Raw genomic sequence first — 27,093 nt, forward strand, 5'->3', positions numbered from 1 at the left:
CTGTACTTGTCATTTAGCGTAAAGGATTTATCAAAAAAAATAATAGTGTTTTCGTGCACCGTCTCTTTAAAAAAGCCGGCCGGCAATTCAGCAGCGGTACCCGACAATTTAGAATAGAAGGAATAGAGAATCACACATAGATTAGATAGATAGAAACATGTCAGTCACATATATAAGAAGTGCAGGGACAGTGTTGATTACTGTACTTGTCATTTAGTGTAAAGGATTTATTTAAAAAAATAATAGTGTTTTCATGCACTGTCTCTTTAAAAAAGCCGGCCGACAATTCAGCAGCGGTACCCGACAATTAATAACAGACAGAATAGAGCATCATACATAGATTAGATAGATAGAAACATGTCAGCCACATATATACGAAGTACAGTGACAGTGTTGCTTACTGTACTTGTCATTTAGCGTAAAGGATTTATCAAAAAAAATAATAGTGTTTTCATGCACCGTCTCTTTAAGAAAGCCGGCCGGCAATTCAGCATCTGTACCCGACAATTTATAACAGACAGAATAGAGCTTCACACATAGATTAGATAGATAGAAACATGTCAGTCACATATATATGAAGTACAGTGATAGTGTTGGTTACTGTACTTGTCATTTAGTATTAAAATAAAGGATTTATTATTAAAAAAATTGGCGTGGGGTTCCCCTTAATTTTAGGCTCTAGCGGAGGTTAAGCAGACGGCTGGGGCAGATGTTTGAAGCCTGGGAAGGGGGTAATACCCACGGAGCTTCCCAGGCTACTAATATCAGCCCCCAGCTGAATACATAGCCTTTACTAGCTATTAAAATGGGGGACCCCCCAAAAAAAATGACGTGGGGTCCCCCCTAATTTAATAGCTAGCAAAGGCTAGGCAGACAGCTGGGGGCTGATATTAATAGCCCAGGAAGGGAGCCATGAATATTGGCCCCCTCCCAGGCTAGAAACACCAGCCGTCAGCCGCCCCAGAAATGGCGCATTCATAGGATGCGCCAATTCTGGCACTTAGCCTCGCTCTTCCACGCTGCCCTGGTGCGGTGGCAGGGGGTAATAGGGTTGGGGTTGATGTCAGCTTATAATGCCAGCTGACATCAAGCCCAGGTTAGTAATGGAGAGGCGTCTATAAGACACCCCCATTACTAACCCCATAGTCAAAGTTAAAAAAAGCACAAACACCCAGAATAAAGTCCTTTAATTGAAATAAAGACACAATCCTTTATTGTTCTAAATTAAACCATACTTACCGTCACGCCCATTCCAGCTGAAGCCAACGATCTCCTGCAATAAAAGAAAAATAATAAAGCAACCTCATCCTTACCTTTCCATGGTTCCCACGACAGCTTCAGCTCTGCTACATCGAGATGACAGGCTGGACCGCAGCAGAACGCTGCCATCCAGCCTCTCATCCCGCAGACACTGAGAAGCGCAGGCTTGCTTGCGCTGCTCAGCGTCTCTCTGTGACGACATCCAGATGAGCCGAGTTCATGTCCAATGAACTCGGCTCACCTCATGCACGTCACTGACAGCGTGGGAAAATTCTCAAGCTGAAGCGGTGAGTGCAGGAGAATTCTCCCACGCTGTCAGTGACGTGCATAAGGTGAGCTCATGTCCAATGAACTCAGCTCACCTCCTGCACGTCACTGACAGCGTGGGAGAATTCTCCTGCACTCAGCGCTTCAGCGTGAGAATTCTCCCGCTGAAGCGCTGAGTGCAGGAGAATTTTCCCACGCTGTCAGTGACGTGCATAAGGTGAGCTCATGTCCAATGAACTCAGCTCACCTCCTGCACGTCACTGACAGCGTGGGAGAATTCTCCTGCACTCAGCGCTTCAGTGTGAGAATTCTCCCACGCTGAAGCGCTGAGTGCAGGAGAATTTTCCCACGCTGTCAGTGACGTGCATGAGGTGAGCCGAGTTCATTGGACATTAACTCGGCTCATCTGGATGCCCTCACAGAGAGACACTGTGGAGCGCAAGCAAGCCTGCGCTTCTCAGTGTCTGCGGGATGACAGGCTGGATGGCAGCGTTCTGCAGCGGTCCAGCCTGTCATCTCGATGTAGCAGAGCTGAAGCTGTCATGGGAACCATGGAAAGGTAAGGATGATGTTGCTTTATTATTTTTCTTTTATTTCAGGAGATCGTTGGCTTCAGCTGGAATGGGCGTGATGGTAAGTATGGTTTAATTTAGAACAATAAAGAATTGTGTGTTTATTTCAATTAAAGGACTTTTTTCTGGGTGTTGTGTTTTTTTTAAATACTTTACTAGAAATTCATGGTGGTCATGTCTAATATTGGCGTGACCCCATGAATTTCGGGCTTAGGGCCAGCTGATAATGCCAAGCTGGCCTTAACCCCTTTATTACCCAGTGAGCCACCGCATCAGGGCCCTGGATGAGTTGGGTACAGCGCCAGAAGATGGCGCTTCTATGAACGCGCCATTTTCCGGGGTGGCTGCGGACTGCAATTTGCAGCGGGGGGGGGGGGGGGCCAGAAAGCTTGGGCCTCCCTGCGCTGCGGATTCCAGCCCCCAGCTGCCTAGTTGTACCTGGCTGGACACAAAAACAGGGCGAAGCCCCACGTCAATTTTCTTTAAATTATTTCATGAAATAATTAAGAAAAAAAGGGCTTCCCTATATTGTTGTGTCCGGCCAGGTACAAATAGGCAGCTGGTGGTTGGGGGCAGCCCGTTCCTGCCTGCTGTACCTGGCTGGACACAAATATAGTGCGAAGCCCCACGTCAATTTTTTTTAAATTATTTCATGAATTTCCTGAAATAATTTAAAAAAATTGAAGTGGGGCTTCGCACTATATTTGTGTCCAGCCAGGTACAGCAGGCAGGAACGGGCTGCCCCCAACCACCAGCTGCCTATTTGTACCTGGCCGGACACAACAATATAGGGAAGCCCTTTTTTTCTTAATTATTTCATGAATTTCATGAAATAATTAAAAAAAATTGAAGTGGGGCTTCGCACTATATTTGTGTCCAGCCAGGTACAGCAGGCAGGAACGGGCTGCCCCCAACCACCAGCTGCCTATTTGTACCTGGCCGGACACAACAATATAGGGAAGCCCTTTTTTTCTTAATTATTTCATGAATTTCATGAAATAATTAAAAAAAATTGAAGTGGGGCTTCGCCCTATTTTTGTGTCCAGCCAGGTACAACTAGGCAGCTGGGGGCTGGAATCTGCAGCGCAGGGAGGCCCAAGCTTTCTGGGCCCCCCCCCCGCTACAAATTGCAGTCCGCAGCCACCCCGGAAAATGGCGCGTTCATAGAAGCGCCATCTTCTGGCGCTGTACCCAACTCATCCAGGGCCCTGGTGCGGTGGCTCACTGGGTAATAAAGGGGTTAGGGCCAGCTTGGTATTATCAGCTGGCCCCAAGCCCAAAATTCATGGGGTCACGCCAGTATTAGACATGACCACCATGAATTTCTAGTAAAGTATTTAAAAAAAACACAACACCCGGAATAAAGTCCTTTAATTGAAATAAAGACACAATTCTTTATTGTTCTAAATTAAACCATACTTACCATCACACCCATTCCAGCTGAAGCCAACGATCTCCTGCAATAAAAGAAAAATAATAAACCAACCTCATCCTTACCTTTCCATGGTTCCCACGACAGCTTCAGCTCTGCTACATCGAGATGACTGGCTGGACCGCAGCAGAACGCTGCCATCCAGTCTGTCATCCCGCAGACACTGAGAAGCGCAGGCATGCTTGCGCTCCTCACTGTCTCGCTGTGACGGCATCCAGATGAGCCGAGGTCATGTCCAATGAACTCGGCTCACCTCATGCACGTCACTGACAGCGTGGGAAAATTCTCACGCTGAAGTGCTGAGTGCAGGAGAATTCTCCCACGCTGTCAGTGATGTGCATGAGGTGAGCTCATGTCCAATGAACTCAGCTCACCTCCTGCACGTCACTGACAGCGTGGGAAAATTCTCCTGCAATCAGCGCTTCAGCGTGAGAATTTTCCCACGCTGTCAGTGACGTGCATGAGGTGAGCCGAGTTCATTGGACATGAACTCGGCTCATCTGGATGTCGTCACAGAGAGACGCTGAGCAGCGCAAGCAAGCCTGCGCTTCTCAGTGTCTGCGGGATGACAGGCTGGATGGCAGCGTTCTGCTGCGGTCCAGCCTGTCATCTCGATGTAGCAGAGCTGAAGCTGTCGTGGGAACCATGGAAAGGTTAGGATGAGGTTGCTTTATTATTTTTCTTTTATTGCAGGAGATCGTTGGCTTCAGCTGGAATGGGCGTGATGGTAAGTATGGTTTAATTTAGAACAATAAAGGATTGTGTCTTTATTTCAATTAAAGGACTTTATTCTGGGTGTTTGTGTTTTTTTTAACTTTGACTATGGGGTTAGTAATGGGGGTGTCTTATAGACGCCTCTCCATTACTAACCTGGGCTTGATGTCAGCTGGCATTATAAGCTGACATCAACCCCAACCCTATTACCCCCTGCCACCGCACCAGGGCAGCGTGGAAGAGCGAGGCTAAGTGCCAGAATTGGCGCATCCTATGAATGCGCCATTTCTGGGGCGGCTGACGGCTGGTGTTTCTAGCCTGGGAGGGGGCCAATATTCATGGCTCCCTTCCTGGGCTATTAATATCAGCCCCCAGCTGTCTGCCTAGCCTTTGCTAGCTATTAAATTAGGGGGGACCCCACGTCATTTTTTTGGGGGGGTCCCCCATTTTAATAGCTAGTAAAGGCTATGTATTCAGCTGGGGGCTGATATTAGTAGCCTGGGAAGCTCCGTGGGTATTACCCCCTTCCCAGGCTTCAAACATCTGCCCCAGCCGTCTGCTTAACCTCCGCTAGAGCCTAAAATTAAGGGGAACCCCACGCCAATTTTTTTAATAATAAATCCTTTATTTTAATACTAAATGACAAGTACAGTAACCAACACTATCACTGTACTTCATATATATGTGACTGACATGTTTCTATCTATCTAATCTATGTGTGATGCTCTATCTTTCTGTTCTAAATTGTCGGGTACCGCTGCTGAATTGCCGGCCGGCTTTTTTAAAGAGACGGTGCATGAAAACACTATTATTTTTTTAAATAAATCCTTTACACTAAATGACAAGTACAGTAAGCAACACTATCACTGTACTTATTATATATGTGACTGACATGTTTCTATCTATCTAATCTATGTGTGAAGCTCTATTCTTTCTGTTCTAAATTGTCGGGTACAGATGCTGAATTGCCGGCCGGCTTTTTTAAAGAGACGGTGCATGAAAACACTAATATTTTTTTTAATAAATCCTTTACACTAAATGACAAGTGCAGTAACCAACACTGTCACTGTGCTTCTTATATGTGTGACTGACATGTTTCTCTCTATCTAATCTATGTGTGATGCTCTATTCCTTCTTGTCTTAATTGTCGGGTACCGGTGTATGCCGCTGCTGAATTTGCCGGCCGGCTTTTTTAAAGAGAGTGTCTTCTGAGCAGTTTGTCAGCTTTTGGACACCTTTGCAGGTGTTTTCTATGTGTTTCTATGTGTTTTTGTTTGCCTGCCATTTGTTTTAACGGTGTTCGACGGTGTTCTAAGGTGTTCGACGAACAGTTCGACGAACAGTTCCTCGAACATCCCGGTGTTCGACGAACCGAACCGAACCCGAACACTACGGGGGTGGCTCAACACTACTCCTGACATCTCTACAGAACTGTTCTCTTGTTTTAGAGCCGGTCGTGTCCATAACTATGCTTATAAATGGCAGTCAGATGAATCACTGCAATAATCTTTTAACTGTGTAAATGTTTATATGTGAATAATCTGCACATATGGCAATCATGTGAAATCTGTCCAAAAAAACCCACAGCGATGACAAAATGGCTTGAGCCAAAAGGTTAAGAGTCCATTACATTCATCTTGTAATCTGAGGTCATTATTAAATCTCCAAATACCTCAGATGGCGCTGTCAACATCATAGGATCAGAATAAGGAAAATATACTGTACATACCATGATTAGGATTAAAAGTGCCCATATACATTTGAGAAAAGTCTAATGACCCCACAGATTTCGGCAGGTTCATCCCACTATTTAAAGGGTTATTCCCAAGCAGGTAAATTACCCCTAAAAAAACATCACCAAACTATTTCCAGAAGCTCTTTAGACAATAAATAGAGTAGGGGGTAAGGTGGGGGGGAAGAAAAAAAAAAATAGAGCAAGCACAACGTCACTAAACTGAAGAAGGAGCCCTGCTAAGCCATGTTTTGGGGTTCTGGATCCCTCTTCTCAGGATCACTGCAGGTTCCAGGGTCTGTATTCAGGATTGCTGTAAGTCCCAGTGGTCGGACCCCCAGCAGTTAGCAAGTTGGATATGAAATATTGACAATAACCTTTTAATGTGTAGGAGGGTGTTCAAATTCTCTGACATGCCTGACTCTTATTATCAAAGGAGATAAGCTATTGCCGGACACAACATTATCCCCTCTCCCCATTGAAAACACGTGAATGCTCAGCACAGCCAAATGGGGACATCCGGAAGTTTAGGACAACCCCTTTAAAGTATGTGCAGCATGGGGTCTCAGTGGTTAGCACTGTAGCATTGCAGCGCTGGGGTCCTGGCTAGTGATGAGTGAGCATGCTCGTTACTCGAGATTTACGAGCATGCTCGGGTGTTTTCCGAGTATCTTCAGAGCGCTGAGGTGTTATGTTTGAGCATGTGAACATGATTTGCGACTGTTTGACAGCTTTAATACATGTGAGGAATGCCTGTTTCTTAAGCATTCCTCACATGTATTAAAGATGTCAGTCGCAAATCATGCGCACGGAGTGACTAAAACATAACACCCGAGCATGCTGATGATACTCAGCGAGCACCCGAGTATGCTCGCCGAAAGGGTTAACAGAATATACTCGCTCATCACTAGTCCTGGCTTCAAATCCCATCAAGGACACTATCTACAAGGAGTTTGCATGTTCTCCCCATGTAAGGCACTGCGGAATATGGATGGTGATACAAAAGCAAGAATAAACAAAAATGATTTCCTCCACTTCTCCCCTCTGCAAATCTCTTCATTGGCTCCCAATTCCCCAACATATCAAGTTCAAACTGCTAACATTGACCTATAAAATCGCCAATAACGCTGTCTCCTGCGTATATCTCCAAACTAATCTCCCGACACGTAATTTCTGGTCCTCCCAAGATCTGCTTCTCTCATTCACACTCGTACGTTCCTCACCTAATCGCCTCCAAGACTTTTCCCGAGTTTCCCCCATCCTCTGGAATTCTGTACCCAAACACGTCCGATTCCATCACATTCAGAACTTTCGGACGGAACTTGAAAACTCATCTCTTTAAGAAAGTTTACAACCTGCAACGACCACGCTGCCACCTCACCACCACCGGAGCTGCCGCAACCCCCTACCCTATTGTCTCCTTACATATTATCCTGTAAGCTCAGGAGGGCAGAGCCCTCTCCTATCTGTACCAATCTGTTATTAGTTTGTTCATCGTTATTTGTATTTTGTATGTAACCCCTTCTCATGTACAGCACCATGGAATCAATGGTGCTCTAAAAATAAATAATAATCTAGGGCTTTATCATAGGTCCTTATTAAGACAGATATCCCCTTTAATTTAAAATGCACCATATTCTCCATAGACAGAGACTTTTTTGCTCTAATACTCTCTCAGCAGGCTGCCCAGTTGCCCACATCAATCATACACATCTCTGACCGAATTCTCCCCAGGACAAGACCTCTGTCTCTAGTTGACTTGGTTGCTACTTCTCTTCTGCTGTTGTACATAACATTTAAAGGAGTCTTCTTCCTACCAATACATTGATACCCTACCAAATAAATATGGAAGTCGATTGAGCAAAAATATGTTGCAATTCCTGCACAGTGGCTGTACTAGAGTGGTGCCAAAAGCTGAAGAAGATGGTGATCCTTCATTATCCAGATCAGTTGTGGTCCCAGAATTAGATTCCATCAATCAGACAGTGATGTTATGGCTGTGTGATTAAATTATCAATGTTATTGGTAGGAAGACCCCTGGAAATTAAAATATACAATGCAAATTAAAGTTACAAGGTATTGGCCGTTTAAATCCATTCTTATTTACACATTTGTACTTGTTTATAAAACACAATGTATCAGTTCTCCTTATTCAGTTCTATATCATTTTGCCTACAGGACATTTCAGATCTGTCAGGAGCAGTTTCGTTATGCAACGCAGATTCCTTTGATGAGATGACAGGTGCATCGTTCGAGTCGGTGTTTAAAAGGGGAAAAAAAAAAAAACACGAAATTTGCGAAATAGACTTGTTTTATATCTTGACACCAAACAGAATGCATCCAAGACAAGTCGGTAAAGAGGCGGCCAAGAACAGTTCCAATCTGAATCCATTCAAGTCAAAGGAGGACACGACAGAGTGAAAAGTCAAACAGAAAAGTGAAGAAAAAGCAAAGAGTCTCCAAATTTACATCACAAAAGCAGTGAACAGATCTCCAAGTCGCCGCCAAGCATTATGGGAGTGATTCTCAGGAGTAAATAAGAGCGCCTGTGTAATTAACCCTTTTAGGGTCAAATTTCAACCCCACCAAAAAAAAACGACCATGTGTAAAACTATCATGGTGTGAATGAGCGATGACCTTTAGCGGTCCACTAGATGGAGGGTTTCAAGCTCTAAGGTTTCTTATAATCTGCAGATCATTTGCAAATAATCACTTCTGTACAAAGGTACAAAGAAAGTGGCGCTAAGAAAATTTGTGAAAGGCCGCAGTAGGCGCAGTGATGGATTTTTAACCCTTTACCAAAAGGTCAGAATCCATCATTTAAAATCTGCAGCAAGCTCACTTTCCACGCAGAATTTTTTATTTTTTTTTTTTGCTACATATGTCCTGAAAAACCTATCTGGATGTATCGTATTGAAAATTACTGACCTGCAAATTTATTTATTATGCTTTGCTTATAATGTACCATCATCACAGTGCTTTACAGACATCATCACTGTCCCCATTGGGGCTCACAATCTACATTCCCTATCAGTATGTCTTTGGAGTGTGGGAAGCATGGCCGCTATAAAAGATGGTGGGATTTGAGCCCAGGATCCCAGTGCTGCAAAGCAGCAGTGCTAACCACCGAGCCACCGCGTTACCCTAATCTGCTTGAACACAGCCATGGGTCAGAAGGTTTGTATGCAAATTTTCTTAAAAGATTTTAGAAAACTGCCCAATGTGGTATGGACTATTTACACAAACTACCAATAAAGGATAGTTAGCTGGGGCAACACGGCGACTTTGGATGCAACACAGATCATGCAGCCAAAGATCGATGTACTCTGCTGCTACATCACAGCCGAATACAAGTGAATGTGGTCGCACTGCGAACTACAAGGTGCTGCAACCAGGGGCGTAACGACTGCGGTCACAGAGGACGCGACCTCAACCGGGCACATGTGAGTGGGGGTCCGCCAACGCCAGCACACAATCTTCAACTGGATGTGCACCTCTTGAAGCTCATCAAGAGAATGCCAAGAGTGTGCAAAGCAGTCATCAAAGCAAAAGGTGGCTACTTTGAAGAACCTAGAATATAAGACATATTTTCAGTTGTTTCACACTTTTTTGTTAAGTATATAATTCCACATGTGTTAATTCATAGTTTTGATGCCTTCAGTGTGAATGTACAATTTTCATAGTCAGGAAAATACAGAAAAATCTTTAAATGAGAAGGTGTGTCCAAACTTTTGGTCTGTACTGTATATACCAGGATGGGAGGAGGAGAGGATAAGAGAGGAATATATCTATCCTATCAGGATGGGGGATATGTATACCAGGATGGGGCACATATATACCAGGATGGAGGACATACAGTTGGGCTCAAAAGTTTACATACCACGGCAGAATTTTTGCTTTCTTGGCCTTGCTTCAGAGAATATGAATGATAACAATTAAACTTTTTCTCCACTCATTGTTATTGGTTGGGTGGAGTCATTTATTTTCAAACTACTGTCTTTTCTCTTTTTAAATCTTAATGACAACCAAAAACATCCAAATGACCCTGATCAAAAGTTCACATACCCCAGTTCTTAATACCATGTATTGCCCCCTCTAACATCAATGACAGCTTGAAGTCTTTTGTGGTAGTTGTGGATGAGGTTCTTTATTTTCTCAGATGGTAAAGCTGCCCATTTTTCTTCGCAAAAAGCCTCCAGTTCCTGTAAATTCCTGGGCTGTCTAGCATGAACTGCGTGTTTGAGATCTCCCCAGAGTGGCTCAATGATATTGAGGTCAGGAGACTGAGATGGCCACTCCAGAACCTTCACTTTGTTCTGCTCTAGCCAATGACAGGTCGACTTGGCCTTGTGATTTGGATCGTTGTCATGTTGGAACGTCCAAGTACGTCCCATGCGCAGCTTCCGGGCTGATGAGCTCAAATGCAAATTTGCCTCCAGTATTTGCTGATAACGTGCTGCATTCATCTTTCCTTCAACTTTTACCAATTTTCCTGTGCCTTTGTAGCTCACACATCCCCAATACATCAGCGAGCCACCTCCGTGCTCTACAGTAGGAATGGTATTCCTTTAATCATAGGCCTTGTTGACCTCTAACCAAATGTAACTGTGACACCCCAGGGGTCTGGTTGCCACAGTGATAGAGATATTACGTCTGAGAGCAGGTGGGAGGTCTCTTGGTCAGGGATCCTATGCATGCCACACCTCCTGCCCAGTCCTGGGAGGGGAAGAACTTCCCCTATATAAACCTAGGGCTGAGGCAGGGTTAGTGAGTAGAGAAGAAGTAGAGACAGAGAAGCAGATATAGGAAAAGAACATCAGGAGCTCTGTGGGAACAGTGCTACAAGGAGTCAGGGGCTGGCAGCTGCAGAGCTCGCCCTGACTGAGAAGTATCACCGGACCCGGAATCCGAGGCTGTGGGGACTAATCTCTACCCAGCAGCAGAAACCGACCGGCAGGGGATTGCAGGTCCTCTGGCCCAGAAACCCAAAGGCACGGTCACACGCGTGGGACCAGCACCGCCATCGTGGAGCGGAAGCCATTAGAAGGCCCCAAATCACCGGCCATACGGGTGAGCACCACACGGTACACTCAGGGACGTGGGCTACTTTTACCCGCCTCTAGCAAGGTAGCCAGAAGAGTACAGTTAGTTGGGAAGGCCGACAACTCCGCCTGGCCAGGGGAGATCCCATCTGCTCAAGGACTGACCAGGCCCTGATTGCTAGCAGGTACTCCGGGAGGGTCTATCTTTGTCACCAGTAAAGACCCTGAACTACACCGCATCGTCTCTGAGTGGTTCCTGCTACCCCCATCATCCACGTCGGCTGCCCTGAGGCCATACCCCTCCCGTTGGGGGTTATACCATCCACGCTGCACCATCCTTCCACCGGCTTCAGCGGTCTGCCCTGCAGCGGCAGCTCCATAGCTGCATTCAACGGGTGGCGTAGTCATCCACCATCTACTGCTAATAGACTGCCACTTAGTCTGACTCCCTGGGCACGGACCGGGTCACCGCCACGAGACTACTACCCCCATCTGATCCGGCTCCGGGTAGGCTCCCGCGTGCGCAACGCTGCGCGACTCAGGCCCAGGGGCGCGTCAACTTTTGGCGTAGTCGGCAGGATTTCGTGCCCGCAACCACCGGGTACTGCGTGCCTGAAAAAGAGACTTTTAAAACTTACCATCCGTGAAGTTTTCCCGCCATCCGGCGCCATCTTCAGCCTTCTTCCCGCCATCCGTGAAGATTCCCGCCATCCGGCGCCATCTTCAGCCTTCTTCCCGCCATCCGTGAGGTTTTCCCGCCATCCGGCGCCATCTTCAGCCTTCTTCCCGCCATCCGTGGAGTTTTCCCGCCGTTGGCCGCCATCTTGAAGACGCCGCGCGGGAAGAAGAGGGGCGTGGACTCCGAAAGCGCGCGAGAACTGAAGCCCCGCCTCACGTCCGGACGTTGCGTAAGGTCCTGGAAGGAGCCCAGCAGACGCCGACGTCACAGGAGCGCGACGGAAGGTCCTCAACCCTGACGATCCACTGCGGAGCCGCTGCCTACGGAAGAGGATCATCGCAAGGTAGGCCACGGTCCACTAGGGGGGAGAAGGATGTCGGATACGGAGGAGAGCTTCACCGCTTCAACCCCCGCCAGCGCCACCGCTGTTGCGGTCATGCCTTTCACCATGCCCTATATCCTGGGGGCAGCCTGGCTACCCCAGTACTCAGGGGAGTCCCATACCCTGCATGACTTTAGAGAAAAGCTGGATAGCCTCTTCCAGGTGTACCCCCTCACAGAGGAGCAAAAAGTGAGCATCCTGGTGGCCCAACTAACCGGGGCAGCCCAAAGGGAGGTAAAGTCCTGGCCACCTGGGGGGAGGACTGTCGCGGGGATACTAACCCGGCTGAGGGACACCTTTGATACCCGCACCTCAGCCGAGATCAAGCTTAGATTCTACGGGTGCAAACAGCGGGCACATGAGAGTATAAGGGACTATGCCCTGAACCTACAAGAGGCCCTGAGAGCCATTAAGCAGACCGACCCTGACGGCGTGGGAGACGAGGACAGGCTGTTGACTGAACAATTTATAGAGGGTTTATATTGCAATGCCCACCGAACCCAGTTGCGGGCAATGGCCTTACAGGACCCTCATCTGGGATTTGCACAGTTCAAGGACATAGCCATCCGGGTGCTTCGAGAACCGGCACCCGGTGGCGTTGTGACCCACAGACGCCCCACTGCCACCTACCACCAGGAGGCGGCGCCCTTGTCGGCAGGGCCTGTGGGAGCTGATGCGCAGGCTTTGAACAATGACCCGGCTCCAGACCTGCACCATCAGGTCCAAGAGCTAGCTAAAAGCGTTGCTGCGCTAACCCGAACTGTGCAGTCTTTACAGGTTTCCACTCCAGGGAAGATCCAGCTGGCATCCGGACCGGAGGACATCCCGTGGCGTCGACCAAGGAGGACCCCACCGGCCAGAGGAAGACCCAGCGACCGATACAACGAGGACGGACGACCCATCTGCCGCCGCTGCAATCAACCCGGACATATGGCAAGGTACTGTCCTTTAAACGGGCACAACCTGGGGTAGAGGGCCAACCCCCAGGAAAAAGATCACCAGGCCCATCGAACTGGCGCGACAAATATGTGGGAGGACGTCCAGTCTTACCCGTGGTACTGGATGGCATTCCTATGAGTGCCCTGCTGGACACCGGGTCACAGGTCACCACCATCCCGTACGTGCTCTTCAAGCAGTACTGGAATGACTCGGATATCACCCGCTACCCTGACGACGACTTGAGTATCATCGCCAGCAATGGTCAGCCCGTGCCACAGATTGGATTTAAAGAGGTGACCATTAAAATCGGTAGAGTCGAATTGGCGGCACAGGGACTGATCATTGTAGACATTGACAAACACGAGAGTCACCCAAAGATAACTCTAGGAACTAATGTAATTGAAAATTGTCTTGCAGAGGTGATTTTCCTTTTACAGCAGGTTGCCAAGAACGCCAGCTCCGGCCAGCAGCGAGTGCTCCAGAAAGAGATCCAGGCACTGATGCGACGGCAACAGCTAGAACTCTCCGGTGGTGAGATTGGTAGCGTGAGAATGTGTGACCCTTTCCCTATTGCCATGCCCCCAAAAAGTGAAATGATGATTTGGTGCCGGGCAGCTATAGGTCTGAGAGGTAGAGATTACCAGGCAATGGTAGAACCAGTTTACTCAGACAGTAGGCCCACCATTTTGACAGCACGGGGGGTGGTCAATGTACGCCATGGGAGGGTGCCCGTTCGCATAATAAATATCGGGAAGAGGGAAGTGTACCTGCCCCGGTATGCCACGCTAGCCAAATTGTATACCATCAATCAAGATTCCATACAGTCCGCAGAACCCTTGCCTCCATCTTCCCCGGAGGAAGGTAACGGCTCTAAGAAAACGATGGAGGACTGGTGTCAGCAACTACATTTGGGTACTGACTCCACTCCCTCACACCAGAAACAGGGAGTCTATCGGGTGGTTCAAGAGTACGAGAGAGTGTTTAGTAAACACCCGTTAGACTTCGGGCGAGTCAAGGGGGTAGAACACCACATCCCCACGGGAGACCATCCTCCCATAAAAGAGAGGTATCGACCCGTACCCCCTGCACACTACCAACACGCCAAGGGGATGCTTAGAGACATGAAGGAGGCTGGGGTGATCAGGGATAGCTGTAGCCCCTGGGCATCTCCACTAGTCTTAGTCAAAAAGAAAGACAACACCATGAGGATGTGTGTAGATTACCGGAAAATCAACCGTATCACACACAAGGATGCGTACCCCTTACCAAGGATAGAGGAGTCTTTGGCTGCTTTAAGATCTGCTAACTTCTTCTCTACCTTGGATCTCACTAGTGGGTACTGGCAGGTTCCTGTAGCAGAGGCGGACCGGGAGAAGACCGCATTCACCACCCCGATGGGACTTAGCGAGTTTACCTGCATGCCGTTCGGACTCTGCAACGCACCAGGAACCTTCCAACGATTAATGGAGTGCTGTCTGGGCCACAGAAACTTCGAGACGGTCTTGTTGTACCTGGACGATGTCATCGTATATTCCAAGACGTATGAGGACCACCTGAAACACCTGGCGGAAGTGTTCGAAGCTCTGGCAAGCTACGGCCTAAAGGTGAAACCCTCCAAGTGCCACCTCCTGAAACCAAAGGTGCAGTACCTGGGACACGTGGTGAGCGCTGACGGAGTGGCTCCCGACCCTGATAAGATCACCGCAATTAAGGAATGGCCAAGTCCCTCCAGTGTAAAAGAAGTGCGGCAGTTCCTCGGGTTGGTAGGCTATTACCGCAGATTCATCCCCGGTTTCACCAAAAAGGCAGCTCCTATGCAGGACCTCCTGAAAGGCCAGTCCCGGAAGGCCAAGAACCAGAAGCCACCCTTCAGATGGGAGAAGTTAGAAGAAGAGTCCTTCCGCCAGCTGAAGATGGCCCTCACGGGGGATGAAATCCTGGCGTACCCTGATTACAGCCAGCCCTTTATCCTCTACACCGACGCAAGTAACATCGGGCTAGGAGCCGTGCTGTCCCAGATCCAGCAGGGGAAAGAACGAGTAATCGCTTACGCCAGCCGAAAACTGCGACCCACCGAGAGAAACCCTGAGAATTACAGCTCATTTAAGCTAGAGTTCCTGGCAGTGGTGTGGGCAGTCACCGAACGCTTTAAACACTACCTCGCTTCTTCCCGGTTCATCGTGTACACGGATAACAACCCGTTGACACACCTGGACACGGCAAGACTCGGTGCCCTAGAGCAGAGATGGATGGCCCGTCTATCCAACTACGAGTTCACAATCAAATACCGGGCAGGACGCTCCAATACCAACGCGGACGCCCTGTCCAGGATGCCAAACCTGCCGGACGTAGGAGAAGATCCAGAGGGACTGGAAGAAGTTGAACTCCCCGCGTTCCACCGTCATGGGACTATCCAGTATTCCCATCGGGTAAAGAGTAAGCAAGCCGCTACGTTTAACCCCTTGCCTCACTACAACTGGGAGGAAACGCAAGACAGTGACCCTGCCGTCCGACTGGTGAAGGAGATGCTGACTCGGCCAGAGGCTCGCCTTGACCCAGACGCTCCGGAGGAAGCCAAGCAACTATGGGCTGAGAAGAGTCGACTGTTCCTTTACAAGGGGAAGTTGTGCCGCAGAATGGTTAACTCCCGGACGCATGAACTTATCTGGCAAGTAGTGGTGCCACGAAGAGACGCAGCCATGGTGATGGAGGCATACCACGACGGGGCTGGACACTTCGGATGGAAGAAGCTGGAGTTCCTGCTGCGCGAGCGGTTTCACTGGGTAGGCATGAGGGGAACCATCGAGAGGTGGTGCAGAGACTGTGGCCCGTGCAACCTAAGAAGGAAGGACTGTGCCAGCCAGAAGACTCCCCTGCAGTCCATCGTCACCCGGCAGCCGTTGGAACTGGTAGCCTTGGATCATGTAAAACTGACCCCAAGTAGAAGTGGCTACGTCTACGCACTAACCATCGTGGATCACTACTCCCGGTTCTTGGTTGTCGTCCCCGTCAAGGACTTAACAGCTCGAACAGCAGCTAGAGCCTTCCAGCAGCATTTCTGCCGTCCACACAGGTACCCGGACCAAGTGTTGACAGACCAGGGACCTGCCTTTGAAGCGGAGGTCTTCCAAGAATTCTGCACTCTGTATGGCTGCCGGAAGATAAGGACAACACCCTATCATCCGCAAACTAATGGACTTTGTGAGAAAATGAACCAGGTGGTAATGGATCTTCTGAAAACGTTGCCCCTGGAAGAACACAGTCTGTGGCCTGAGAAGCTGCCCGATCTGGTGGACCTATACAACCACATCCCGGTAGGTTCCACCAACTGTACCCCGGCTTACCTAATGAGGGCGAGACCTGGTAAGTTACCTGTTGACCTGGAAATGGGAGTCCTGACACCCGAGGACACTTCACCAGAAGCAGACTGGGACACAGAGAGGCAGCAGCAGTACCGGAGAGTACAGGAGAGTGTGGAGTGAAGTCTCTGTCAGGCTAGGGAAAGACAAGAGAAAACTTACAACCAGTATGCTCCCGCTGTTCCCCTGGTACCCGGAGAGCAGGTCTTGAAGAGAAAAAGACGGCTCCACAAGTTAGACGACCAGTGGGAGAAGGACCCGTACACCGTACTGCCCTCAAGCCACGACAACCCAAAGGTCTGTACCATCAGTAAAGACGGAGGGGAAACCATGACCATTGTATCCCGGGATCACCTGAAGAAGTGTCCCGAACAGCTACGGAACCCTGAAGAGGAACAAGAAGACCCTCGACCCGTAGAGGAAAGGGAAGACATGGTTAGTACTGTGCTCGGAGACTTCCCTCGGTCTTGGACTCAAGTCAATGGCGCAGTTGTGGTACCCGTACTCACCTTCCTCCAACCAGCATCCCAAGCACCTACGGAGCGACAGGTAGAGCTGGAAGAGCAGCCGGTCCAGGAGGCAGAAGACTCCACACAAGCAGAACAGGAGGATCAACCCTCCGCTTATAGTGAGCCTGCCGTACCCCTAGTGAGCCAAGGAGCCGGTAGACAGCTGCCCAGTTTACCCTTGACAGCTCCTACACCCTGTAGTTCAGGGCTAGACAGTCAGCTTCGTAGGTCCACTAGGGCCACTAGAGGCCAGTTACCCGCACGTTGGAGGATTTGAAGTGTATAAATTGTTTTATTTGTGGTTACCTGTTTTTCTTGTTGCTTGTGTATAATTATGTGTTTCTAGTTGTTTATAGGAGTCTTTGGTGGATTTACCGGGAATCCTGTGTACATAGTTGGAGCGTAACCCAGGACGGACTAAAGACTGTTAAGGACTCGGGGTAGGACAGACCCCTACCTGGTTACGTCTCCCTGTTTTGGTGAAATGGACACCTTGCTTTTCTTCAAAAACTGCACCCGGTTGCGGACACGCCGTGACCATCCTTATATGTTTTTCTTATTGTACTATTATTGTTTATACCTTGTTATGTTTTTCCAAAAATATGTTTAGTCCCGTAGTACTAAATTTCACTAGGGGGGAATGTGACACCCCAGGGGTCTGGTTGCCACAGTGATAGAGATATTACGTCTGAGAGCAGGTGGGAGGTCTCTTGGTCAGGGATCCTATGCATGCCACACCTCCTGCCCAGTCCTGGGAGGGGAAGAACTTCCCCTATATAAACCTAGGGCTGAGGCAGGGTTAGTGAGTAGAGAAGAAGTAGAGACAGAGAAGCAGATATAGGAAAAGAACATCAGGAGCTCTGTGGGAACAGTGCTACAAGGAGTCAGGGGCTGGCAGCTGCAGAGCTCGCCCTGACTGAGAAGTATCACCGGACCCGGAATCCGAGGCTGTGGGGACTAATCTCTACCCAGCAGCAGAAACCGACCGGCAGGGGATTGCAGGTCCTCTGGCCCAGAAACCCTAAGGCACGGTCACACGCGTGGGACCAGCACCGCCATCGTGGAGCGGAAGCCATTAGAAGGCCCCAAATCACCGGCCATACGGGTGAGCACCACACGGTACACTCAGGGACGTGGGCTACTTTTACCCGCCTCTAGCAAGGTAGCCAGAAGAGTACAGTTAGTTGGGAAGGCCGACAACTCCGCCTGGCCAGGGGAGATCCCATCTGCTCAAGGACTGACCAGGCCCTGATTGCTAGCAGGTACTCCGGGAGGGTCTATCTTTGTCACCAGTAAAGACCCTGAACTACACCGCATCGTCTCTGAGTGGTTCCTGCTAACCCCATCATCCACGTCGGCTGCCCTAAGGCCATACCCCTCCCGTTGGGGGTTATACCATCCACGCTGCACCATCCTTCCACCGGCCTCAGCGGTCTGCCCTGCAGCGGCAGCTCCATAGCTGCATTCAACGGGTGGCGTAGTCATCCACCATCTACTGCTAATAGACTGCCACTTAGTCTGACTCCCTGGGCACGGACCGGGTCACCGCCACGAGACTACTACCCCCATCTGATCCGGCTCCGGGTAGGCTCCCGCGTGCGCAACGCTGCGCGACTCAGGCCCAGGGGCGCGTCATAACGTTTATGGTTGTGGCCAAAAAGTTCAATTTACCTTGTTCCAGACGTTTTGAGCCTTGTCTCTGTGCTGTTTGGTGTATTGTAGGTGAGATACTTTGTGGCATTTGCGCAGTAATGGCTTTCTTCTGGCGACTCAACCATGCAGTCCAATTTTCTTCAAGTGCCTCGTTATTGTGCATCTTGAAACAGCCACACCGCTAGTTTTTAGACAGTCCTCAATTTCAGCTGATGTTATTTGTGGGTTTTTCTTTGCATCCCGACCAATTTTCCTGGCAGTTGTGGCCGACATTTTTGTTGGTCTACCTGACTGTGATTTGGTTTTTACAGAGCCTCTGATTTTCCATTTGTTAATCACAGTTTGGAAACTGCTGACTAGCATTATCAATTCCTTGGATATCTTTTTGTATCCCTTTCCTGTGTTATACAGTTCAACGACCTTTTCCTGAAGATCTGTTCACAATTCTTTTGGTTTCCCCATGACTTACAATCCAGAAATGTCAGTGGCTGGATGAAAGATGCAAGAGTCTGTCTGGATCCCAGAAACTCACTCAGCTTTTATGCACACACACTGATTACAAGCAAACAGGTCACAGGTGAGGATGTTACCATTAGTAGCCATTCAAACCCATGTGTCAAATTCGGAGCATGTTTATCAGGCTGAAATCACCAAGGTATGTGAACTTTTGATCAGGGTCATTTGGATGTTTTTGGTTGTCATTAAGATTTAAAAAGAGAAAAACACAGTAGTTTGACAATAAATGGCTTCACCCAACCAATAACCATGAGTAGAGAAAGTTTTTTTTTGCTATCATTCATATTCTCTGAATCAAGGCCAAGAAAGGAAAAATTCTGCCGGGGTATGTAAACTTTTGAGCACAACTGTATATATACTAAATCTTGCACTGGTGCCCTTCGGACTCTAGTTACGCCACTTACTGCAACCACAGCAAGCAGAACCAGTTCACTTGCATGACGCCAATCACATTCACTCGCATTACGCTGCGATGTAGTAGCGGTGTACAGCAATATTTGGAGGAGGAACTGCCGAGGACCAGCCTCTTGAACTAATCATCCGAGTCCCCTGCTGGATTTTGGAAGTTTGTGGTCTCTGAAACAGCAGCTTTTCAGAATAAAAAAAATACACGGCTGCCAGTGTCCGATTCATGCTGTCCGCGGTTTGGGTAGGAAGAATCTTCTTTCAGGATCCCTTTAATGCTGCGGATAAAACAGTACATCAAGATATATGTAAACGCCCATCCAGCGCTGTTAGCACTTTTACAGGATCAAACCTGATATCCCTATGAAATGCATTTAGAACAAAGGAAAATAAAGTTCCAACCACTGTAATGTGGAAAAGATGGCAGGGGGCAGCTCGAGTCTGCAGCGGGAAGTTGGAAAAAAACAATGAACGCTTCTCGGAACAGGAGGTTGCATTTGGAAACATGAAGAACTGCAGCAGAAAGAGGGATCACAACCCTATAAATTAGTAGCAATTATATAATTTTGCATTAAGTAATATTCCAGCAGTCTACAAATATTACCAGGATGGAGAAAAACCGGATTATTGCAATTTTACTGTGCGTCTTTTGGCTTCAGCGTCCCGAGTTTTGTTTTTTTTTTCTTTCGGATCTCTGTTAACAATTTTATCTAATGCAAAGGGAAGTGCAGATTTGTGGGATACACAAGGCCAATAAAAATACACAACTCCGCCTGATGAAATAAATACACGGATAACAAGGAACAGGACGGAAACCAGGACGATAAAAATGTGGGTTTAATAAAAGATGTAGGAAAGCTTGTACTGCGCAAGGGTATGCAGAGCAATCACCAGATGGGGAGACCGGCCTCGTCTATCCAGGCATTCAGAGAAAAATGGCAGCGATGGCCATATCAGAGAGCAGCTCTCACAATATAACCTGGAGGACTGTGGCAAATCCTGGCCAGATAACATAATTACACAGGAGGTCCTCCGTTCAGGATCTTTGCTCCGGAGGGAGAGTGGTGACAAAGAACGTCTCTTGCTCCGGAGGACCCATTATAACCAACTGATATGAATGGACACTGTGTAATGCTAAATTTTCCACTGTGGGGGGCGTTGCAGGAATATTGCACACATACTTCAAGGTTCCATTACAAATCACAGATGATTGCTGGAGGTCTCAGCTTATGTTCAAGGGAACTTTCTAACAAGAAGGGATTGTTCAAAGAGGAGAACTCCCTTTTTTAAGTCATTTAAGACTCCTTTCATAGGTAAGTATTCCTGTGTCAAGTTTATGAAATGCATATGTTTCCTGTTCTTTGTACCTCGGACATTGTACAGTCATATCAGTCCAGCAGGACTTTGGTGTAAATTGCTATGTTTCACCGTACACAATGGAATATAAACATGGGCCGATCAGGTTACCAGCTCCTATTACAGTGACCATAGAATCGCTTTTTAGCATGAATGCCCTTTAAGTCTGTTCACTCCTTAAGTAACCCATCATTAAAGAGACTTATAGCCAATGTAGACGAGACAAGAAATCGTGGAACAAGTGTTCCTAGAAACGCCCATCTAACCAGGCAGGTAAACACCTGAAGAACGAGCGTTTCGCCTTAAAAATCATCAATCTCGGCAGCACAGTAAACAGGAGAAGTGCTGCCAATAACATGCCATTTTATATGCTCAGAACGATCATATTAACGATCGTTCTGTGCACATGTGGCGCCCCTGAGGGTTTGGTCGCCACAGGGGTACTGCATCTCTTTAATGAGGTGTGGTATCTCCCCTTCGAGGTAAGGATGGTGCAGCTGTCAGGACCCCACCTCTGCATCCAACACTACACCTCTCCCACCTGAGGGGGGCTTATATGCACTAGGGTGCTGCCCCAGCCGGGATAAGAGGAGATGGGGGAACCAAAAGTTAGGGGGAACCTAGTAGTGGGTGAGGGTGGAGGACGCACATTTAGGTTACACCACAAAATTCATATTTAATAAACAGCCATCTTGGGCTTATGGTCTTTGATTGTGATCTTCATCACTGAACGTGGCTTTCTGTGTGAACCTGCAGTTGATGGGGACACGGTCCTCGTACTCTGGCCTTGAGGCGAGGAGTGGGCTAGAGTTAACGGCTGTCTCTACCCGGTCAAGGTCCCTACCCAAGAAGGCCTGGAGCGGAGCAGAGGAGACAAGCTCCACAGGCAAAAGGATCCCAGGGGGATGCAGACGGAGCGGCATACGCCACCTGTCCTCACTATTCTGGCCTAGTCAGAGGGATTCCTGCTGCAAAAGGGGTACCGGCCCCCGATATCTGACTGTCACTTTAAGTCTTAGTCGGAGAAGCCCGGAGGCTCAATGGATCCCACCGGGTAACGGACAGAGCGGAGTCGCCACCCGTACCCTTGTTCTGTGCATAGACCAGAGGGAGACCCGGCCTTATCACACGTACCACATACGGACAGGAGAGGACCTAGTGGGAAAGTCTAGGAACATTCTGGTGCGGGGTCCTGACCAAAGCACCTGAACTACCCGGAGGTTGTCGGACCCCCAGTCCTGGTGGCCGCATCGCGCCGTGAGGAGCAGGGAGAAGCCCTGCAGCTGTGCATTCTACCGTGAGTAAAGCTTGGAAGACTACCCCTATGGCCTCCAGTTTCTTATTGCAACGTGACACCGCACCATATCTCCCACTACAACTCCTGTCCTCCTGTTCCTCGGCCCTGAGGCCCTGCTCCGCCTGTGGGGAGTAGTACCATCTGCTGCTGCCACTACATCCCGCCTCAGAGGACTGAACGCAGCGCTGGTGGAGGATCACCAGAAACCACAGGTGGCGTAGTCAATACAACCACTCGATTAACACCAAACTCTGAAATCCCATTAAATCTTTTAATGTGACGGCCCTGGGCATGGAACGGGTCCAGGCCACGACTACAACCCCCCCCCCCCCCCCAAACATCTGACCCGGCTCCGAGTACCCCCCATCTCCCAGGGTGGGCTGTGAGCGTCACACACACACAACGTACGTCAGCCTGTCTGCGCAGAGCAATATATGACCACTGATTGGCTTGTATATAGCCAATGGGTGGTCATTAAACATTATACAGAGGGGTCCCCCAACCAGGACCCCATCTATGAGCCAGAATTGAAGCTGGCTCTTATTCTGGTGGACTCAAGACATCGTTGTATTATATGACCAGCCACTCATCTTAATGGCAGCCATGTAGAATTGGGCAAGGTTCACACAAGACGTATTCAGTACGCATTTTACAATACCAGCAAAGTATAAAGTTTTAACTTACTCTCATCCACATGCTGCAATTTTTTTGTGAAAATTGACTTTTGTTGCATTTTTTAAATCCTCAGCATGTCAACTTTCTGTTGGGAATACGCACAGGTTTTATATGGGACCCTAAATCTGCAGGATAATCAGATGACCTTGCATTGTTTTGGGTGCATTTCTGTACTGAGAATGCACATAAAGTGCATAAATAAGTGCAGAAAGTATGCGCAGAATTGGAGAAAAGCAACTCCAAGCATAAAATCAGCTACAAATACACAATGTGTGCACCCAGCCTTGCAGAGACCGCTTGCTATCTGCAGGTTCCCCATCATCATTTACTGTTCGCAAATGCAATTATTAGGATATAAAAAAGTACAAAAAAAAAAGCCGTGCATGCCATTTTTATTATTATTACGGGGTATGTGCACACGCCAAGTATTTGGTGCAGAATTTTCTGCACCATTTGTACATCATTTTGCAGGAAAAAAAATAACGTTTTTGCTGCAGATTTTTCCCTACTCATTAGGATTTGTTCACATTAGGCGTTTAATCAGGTTCACATTAACTTAATCAGGTTTTGGCACAAAAAAAAAATGCAGCAAAACCTGATACCTGCGTTTTTGCAGTGTATTAGTCACTGCCCATTACTTTCAAATGGGTGAAAACTACTGCAAAACAGCTGAAAGAAGTGACAAGCTCTACTGTGCAAAAAGCCATGCAAAGCACAAAATGCTGATGACACAAACCAATGTGTGTGCAGGAGATTTGTGAGATCTCAGACTTTGCTGGTACTGTAAAATGCAGCTGAAAATTTTCATAAAAAAACAAACAAATAAAATGCCTAGTGTGAACATAGCCCAACTATGAGTGAAATCTGCAGCAAAAAATGCTGAAAGAATTCACATGCTGCAGATATGAATCTGCAAGTCAAAAATAAGCAAGGTGTGCATGAGACTTCAGGATTCTCATTCACTTTGGCACCAGGAAACATTTCAGATTTTGTGACAAATCTTAATAGAAAAAAAAGCGACAAATCGGCAACGTGTGCACAGGCACTAACTGTTCAAGTCAATGGTAAAAAAAAAAAAAAAAAAAAGAGAAACACTACAAATAGTATCCTAATGAAACAGGAGCAAATTGAGGACATAGAATTTTAATTTCCAATCTGGATAAATGCAAAAAAAAAATAAAAATCCAATAATCAACAAATAACAAATTTGAGGTCCAAAACTGAATATTGTCCTAGTAGAGGAGGGCATTTATCTTGTAATTTTTTCCTTCTGCCTCCCGGCTTCTTGCTTGCTGGGGAATGGTGTTGGCTCCTGAAGATTCAGTGGCATAGTTGTGCCGCTAGTCCCAAATGTGCACTCTCCCAGCATCGGAGGAGCGCGTGGACACTGAGGATGGCCGGTTCCTGCCAGCTTCAGAGCAGCATTTACAAGCTCTACAGCAAAGAGCTTGTAGGCACGCACTCCTTGCCTAGGAGACTGACCACCTCTGATAGACTGCAGAGGTGGCCGCTAATCTTTGCAACAAGCAGTAAAAGTATCAAGCTATAAATACCACTGATTGTTTTTACAAGCAGTTTGCCATTTTACCCATTTGTGTATAGTCACATACACGTTGTTTTTCTTTTATTATTTTGGTTATATTGTTTTGCTACTTCTCAGGCTGTTTGTAGTTCTAAAGTGGCAGCAGTTGGGTTATTTACAACAAGCCTGAAAGGAAAGGACATCCGTATGGCGTACTGAATGAAGGCAGCTGAATTATTGAAGCCGGGGCATTGTGCTCTGTGCTAATGACATTATGGCTGGAGTCAGGTGCAGCTCCCTTTCTTCTCCTCGACATCATGGTTGCTCTTTAGGGATTTGAGAACTAACTAGCAGGATTTGGACGGGGTTACAATGTGACAAGCGATGAGCAGGTAAATGCCCTGCGGTCAGGCTTAACCATAATTATTGACAGACATTAACGATAATCGTACAAAAGCAAATTGCTAGGAAAAGTATTGGACGACTATTATACATAATGGACAATTATCAGGCGAGAAATACATTGTTGAAAATATCATTCATATGCAACCATTTTATAGGGGATTTTCTCATTAAAAATGACAGCGCTGGGGTCCTGGGTTCAAATCCCACCAAGGACGACATCAGCAAGCAGTTTGTATGTTCTCCCAGTGTTTGTGTGGGTTTCTTCCGGGTTCTCCGGTTTCCTCCCACACTCCAAAGACATACTGATAGGGAATGTAGATTGTGAGCCCCAATGGGGACAGCGATTCTGATGACTGTAAAGTGCCATGGAATTAATGGCGTTATATAAGTGAGCAGAATAAAAAAATTGAACTGATCACTGGGGGCACCACATACTAGGACTCCCTTGATCCTAAAATAGTCATTTTTTCATTAAGCTAGAGCTTGCTTGTGTATGTCAGGCAATCCTTGCATGTTTTGTGGCTGCCTAAAATATGCGGCCGCGGGGACTCGAACATGTCACCCGAGCACCCTAGGTAAACTTGAGTAACGAGTACTTGCGCTCATCACAATTGGCCATGACACAGCCGCTACTACATTGCAGCATAATGCGGGTGATGGGGTCGCATTGGGACCCACTAGGTACCGCAACAAGAAAGTCGCAAAAGATCAGAACCAGTTGGAATTTTTTTGCAACTTCATTAGGCAGTTGCAATACCCACTCCATGCAATGTAGCAGCAGTATAAAGCAATTTAAATACAACTAATGGGTGATAAATGTATATAAATTATATTTGCAACAATGTACATATTTTATACGGAACTTTCTTAGTAAATATTGATATAAAACTGATGAATTGTTTTGCAGGGGAGCACCAACTTTAGAACCCCCTAAATAGTCACTCTACATTAAAAAGGATAAATATGTGACTGAACTGCAATACCAAACACAGCCCATAGACAGGAGGGCGCTAACAACGCAGAACTTTTCACAATCCCATTAATGGTGTGACCTCATATGTGAAGCCACTGGGAATGGGGAACCTGGTACCCGCTGGGGGTCCTAGCATTCAGCGTCCTGCATCATGTGTCACTTTATATTAGCTGAATTATTCATCAAATCTAGCAGCACAAATTAGGATTTAGTTCTGAAATATCCACAAGATGTTCTGCAGCAGCTTCCACCTGCAAACTGTATCACTAGGTAGAGGACACTGGAGCATAGTCAAATGGCAAAAGATCAGCATCATTACAACCTGTTCAATTTCTATGGGAATACTTGATGGATATGTTAATATTGGCCAAGATGTTCTGCAGCAGCTTCCACACTATCATCAGCTTGAGGCCAGGCCTTATAGTCCTAATTGATACATTACTGCATCATTTCCATCTACAAACTGTAATTGTTCAACTCCAGCAGATCAAACACTAGATGTGGCCAAGATGTTCTGCAGCAGCCACTTAACTGCTGCGGAACTACAATTACCAGCATAAGAAACTTGTGTCAAACCTAATAAAGTGCAACCTTGCCAAGATGTTCTGCAGCAGCGGTGCAAGGTAACAACTTGTTGCAGTCCAAAAGTTACTCTTGTGGAACTATAATCCCCAGCAACAACTGAATTGCTGGAGAACTAGAAGTCCCAGCGGGTAACAAAGCTGAATTAATAGGCAAGAGGTTCTGCATCTGCAGCAATAACCTGGGGACTACAAGTCCCAGGATTTCATAGACTCAATAGATGCATAGATTGGAGCCAAGCACAGTGACCCTTGCAAGATGTTCTGCAGCAACAGCAAGGTAGTACTCACAGATCTGCCGGAATGTCTCCTCCAGGAGCTCCTGCTGAACATGGTCCTCAGGGAAGGGTTGGGGGTCTCTCGGTGCCGGGGTCCCCTGTGCTGCTCTCAGCTCTCTCGCTTCTCTCTCATCAATGAAGTCAGGCAGGAGCCGGGTTTCCGTGTGTGAAGCTCCACCTCGCCGGGGACATAGAGGAGGGGGACCTGGAGGACACGGTGCACATAGAGGAGGGGGAACTGGAGGACACAGTGCGGGCAGGACGCCCCCTCAGCTGTGCAGTATGTCGCCCACCACGGCCGCACAATGACTGCGCGCTGTGTCACTGCCGGTCAGTGACTGCCGGCAGCGCCTCCTCCTCCTCCTCACAGGACGGCGCACCTGAGCTGATGAGGGAGGAACACACCGGTTCTGCCAGAACCTGGGACCTGAAGACAGGTGTTTGGGTATTTTTTGTATATGCCTCTGTTCACACACTTTTTTGTGTGTGTGTGTTTTAGAGCAGATTATTCTCCAAAATCCAGAGGGGGGAAAAAAAACGCTTCA

At 47.7% G+C, this 27,093-nt stretch overlaps 1 protein-coding gene across 2 annotated transcripts in view; it reads right to left on the reverse strand.

Annotated features, from left to right (window-relative positions):
- Positions 1-26,887, reverse strand: part of PRICKLE2 (prickle planar cell polarity protein 2) — a 316,460-nt gene extending 289,573 nt beyond the window's left edge. Inside the window, exon 1 of one of the 2 annotated variants that reach the window (XM_073644674.1) lies at positions 26,562-26,887. In XM_073644674.1, the coding sequence (XP_073500775.1) occupies positions 26,562-26,603 (42 nt within the window). In that variant the 5' untranslated portion in view covers positions 26,604-26,887. The remainder of the gene's footprint in view (positions 1-26,561) is intronic. The other variant, XM_073644673.1, reaches the window with a different exon arrangement.
- Between the last annotated feature and the right edge of the window lie 206 nt (positions 26,888-27,093).

The sequence above is a fragment of the Phyllobates terribilis genome, unplaced genomic scaffold, assembly GCF_046119375.1.
Source record: "Phyllobates terribilis strain yellow unplaced genomic scaffold, ASM4611937v1 Scaffold_8__6_contigs__length_399053987, whole genome shotgun sequence".
In the NCBI taxonomy this organism is placed as follows: domain Eukaryota; kingdom Metazoa; phylum Chordata; class Amphibia; order Anura; family Dendrobatidae; genus Phyllobates; species Phyllobates terribilis.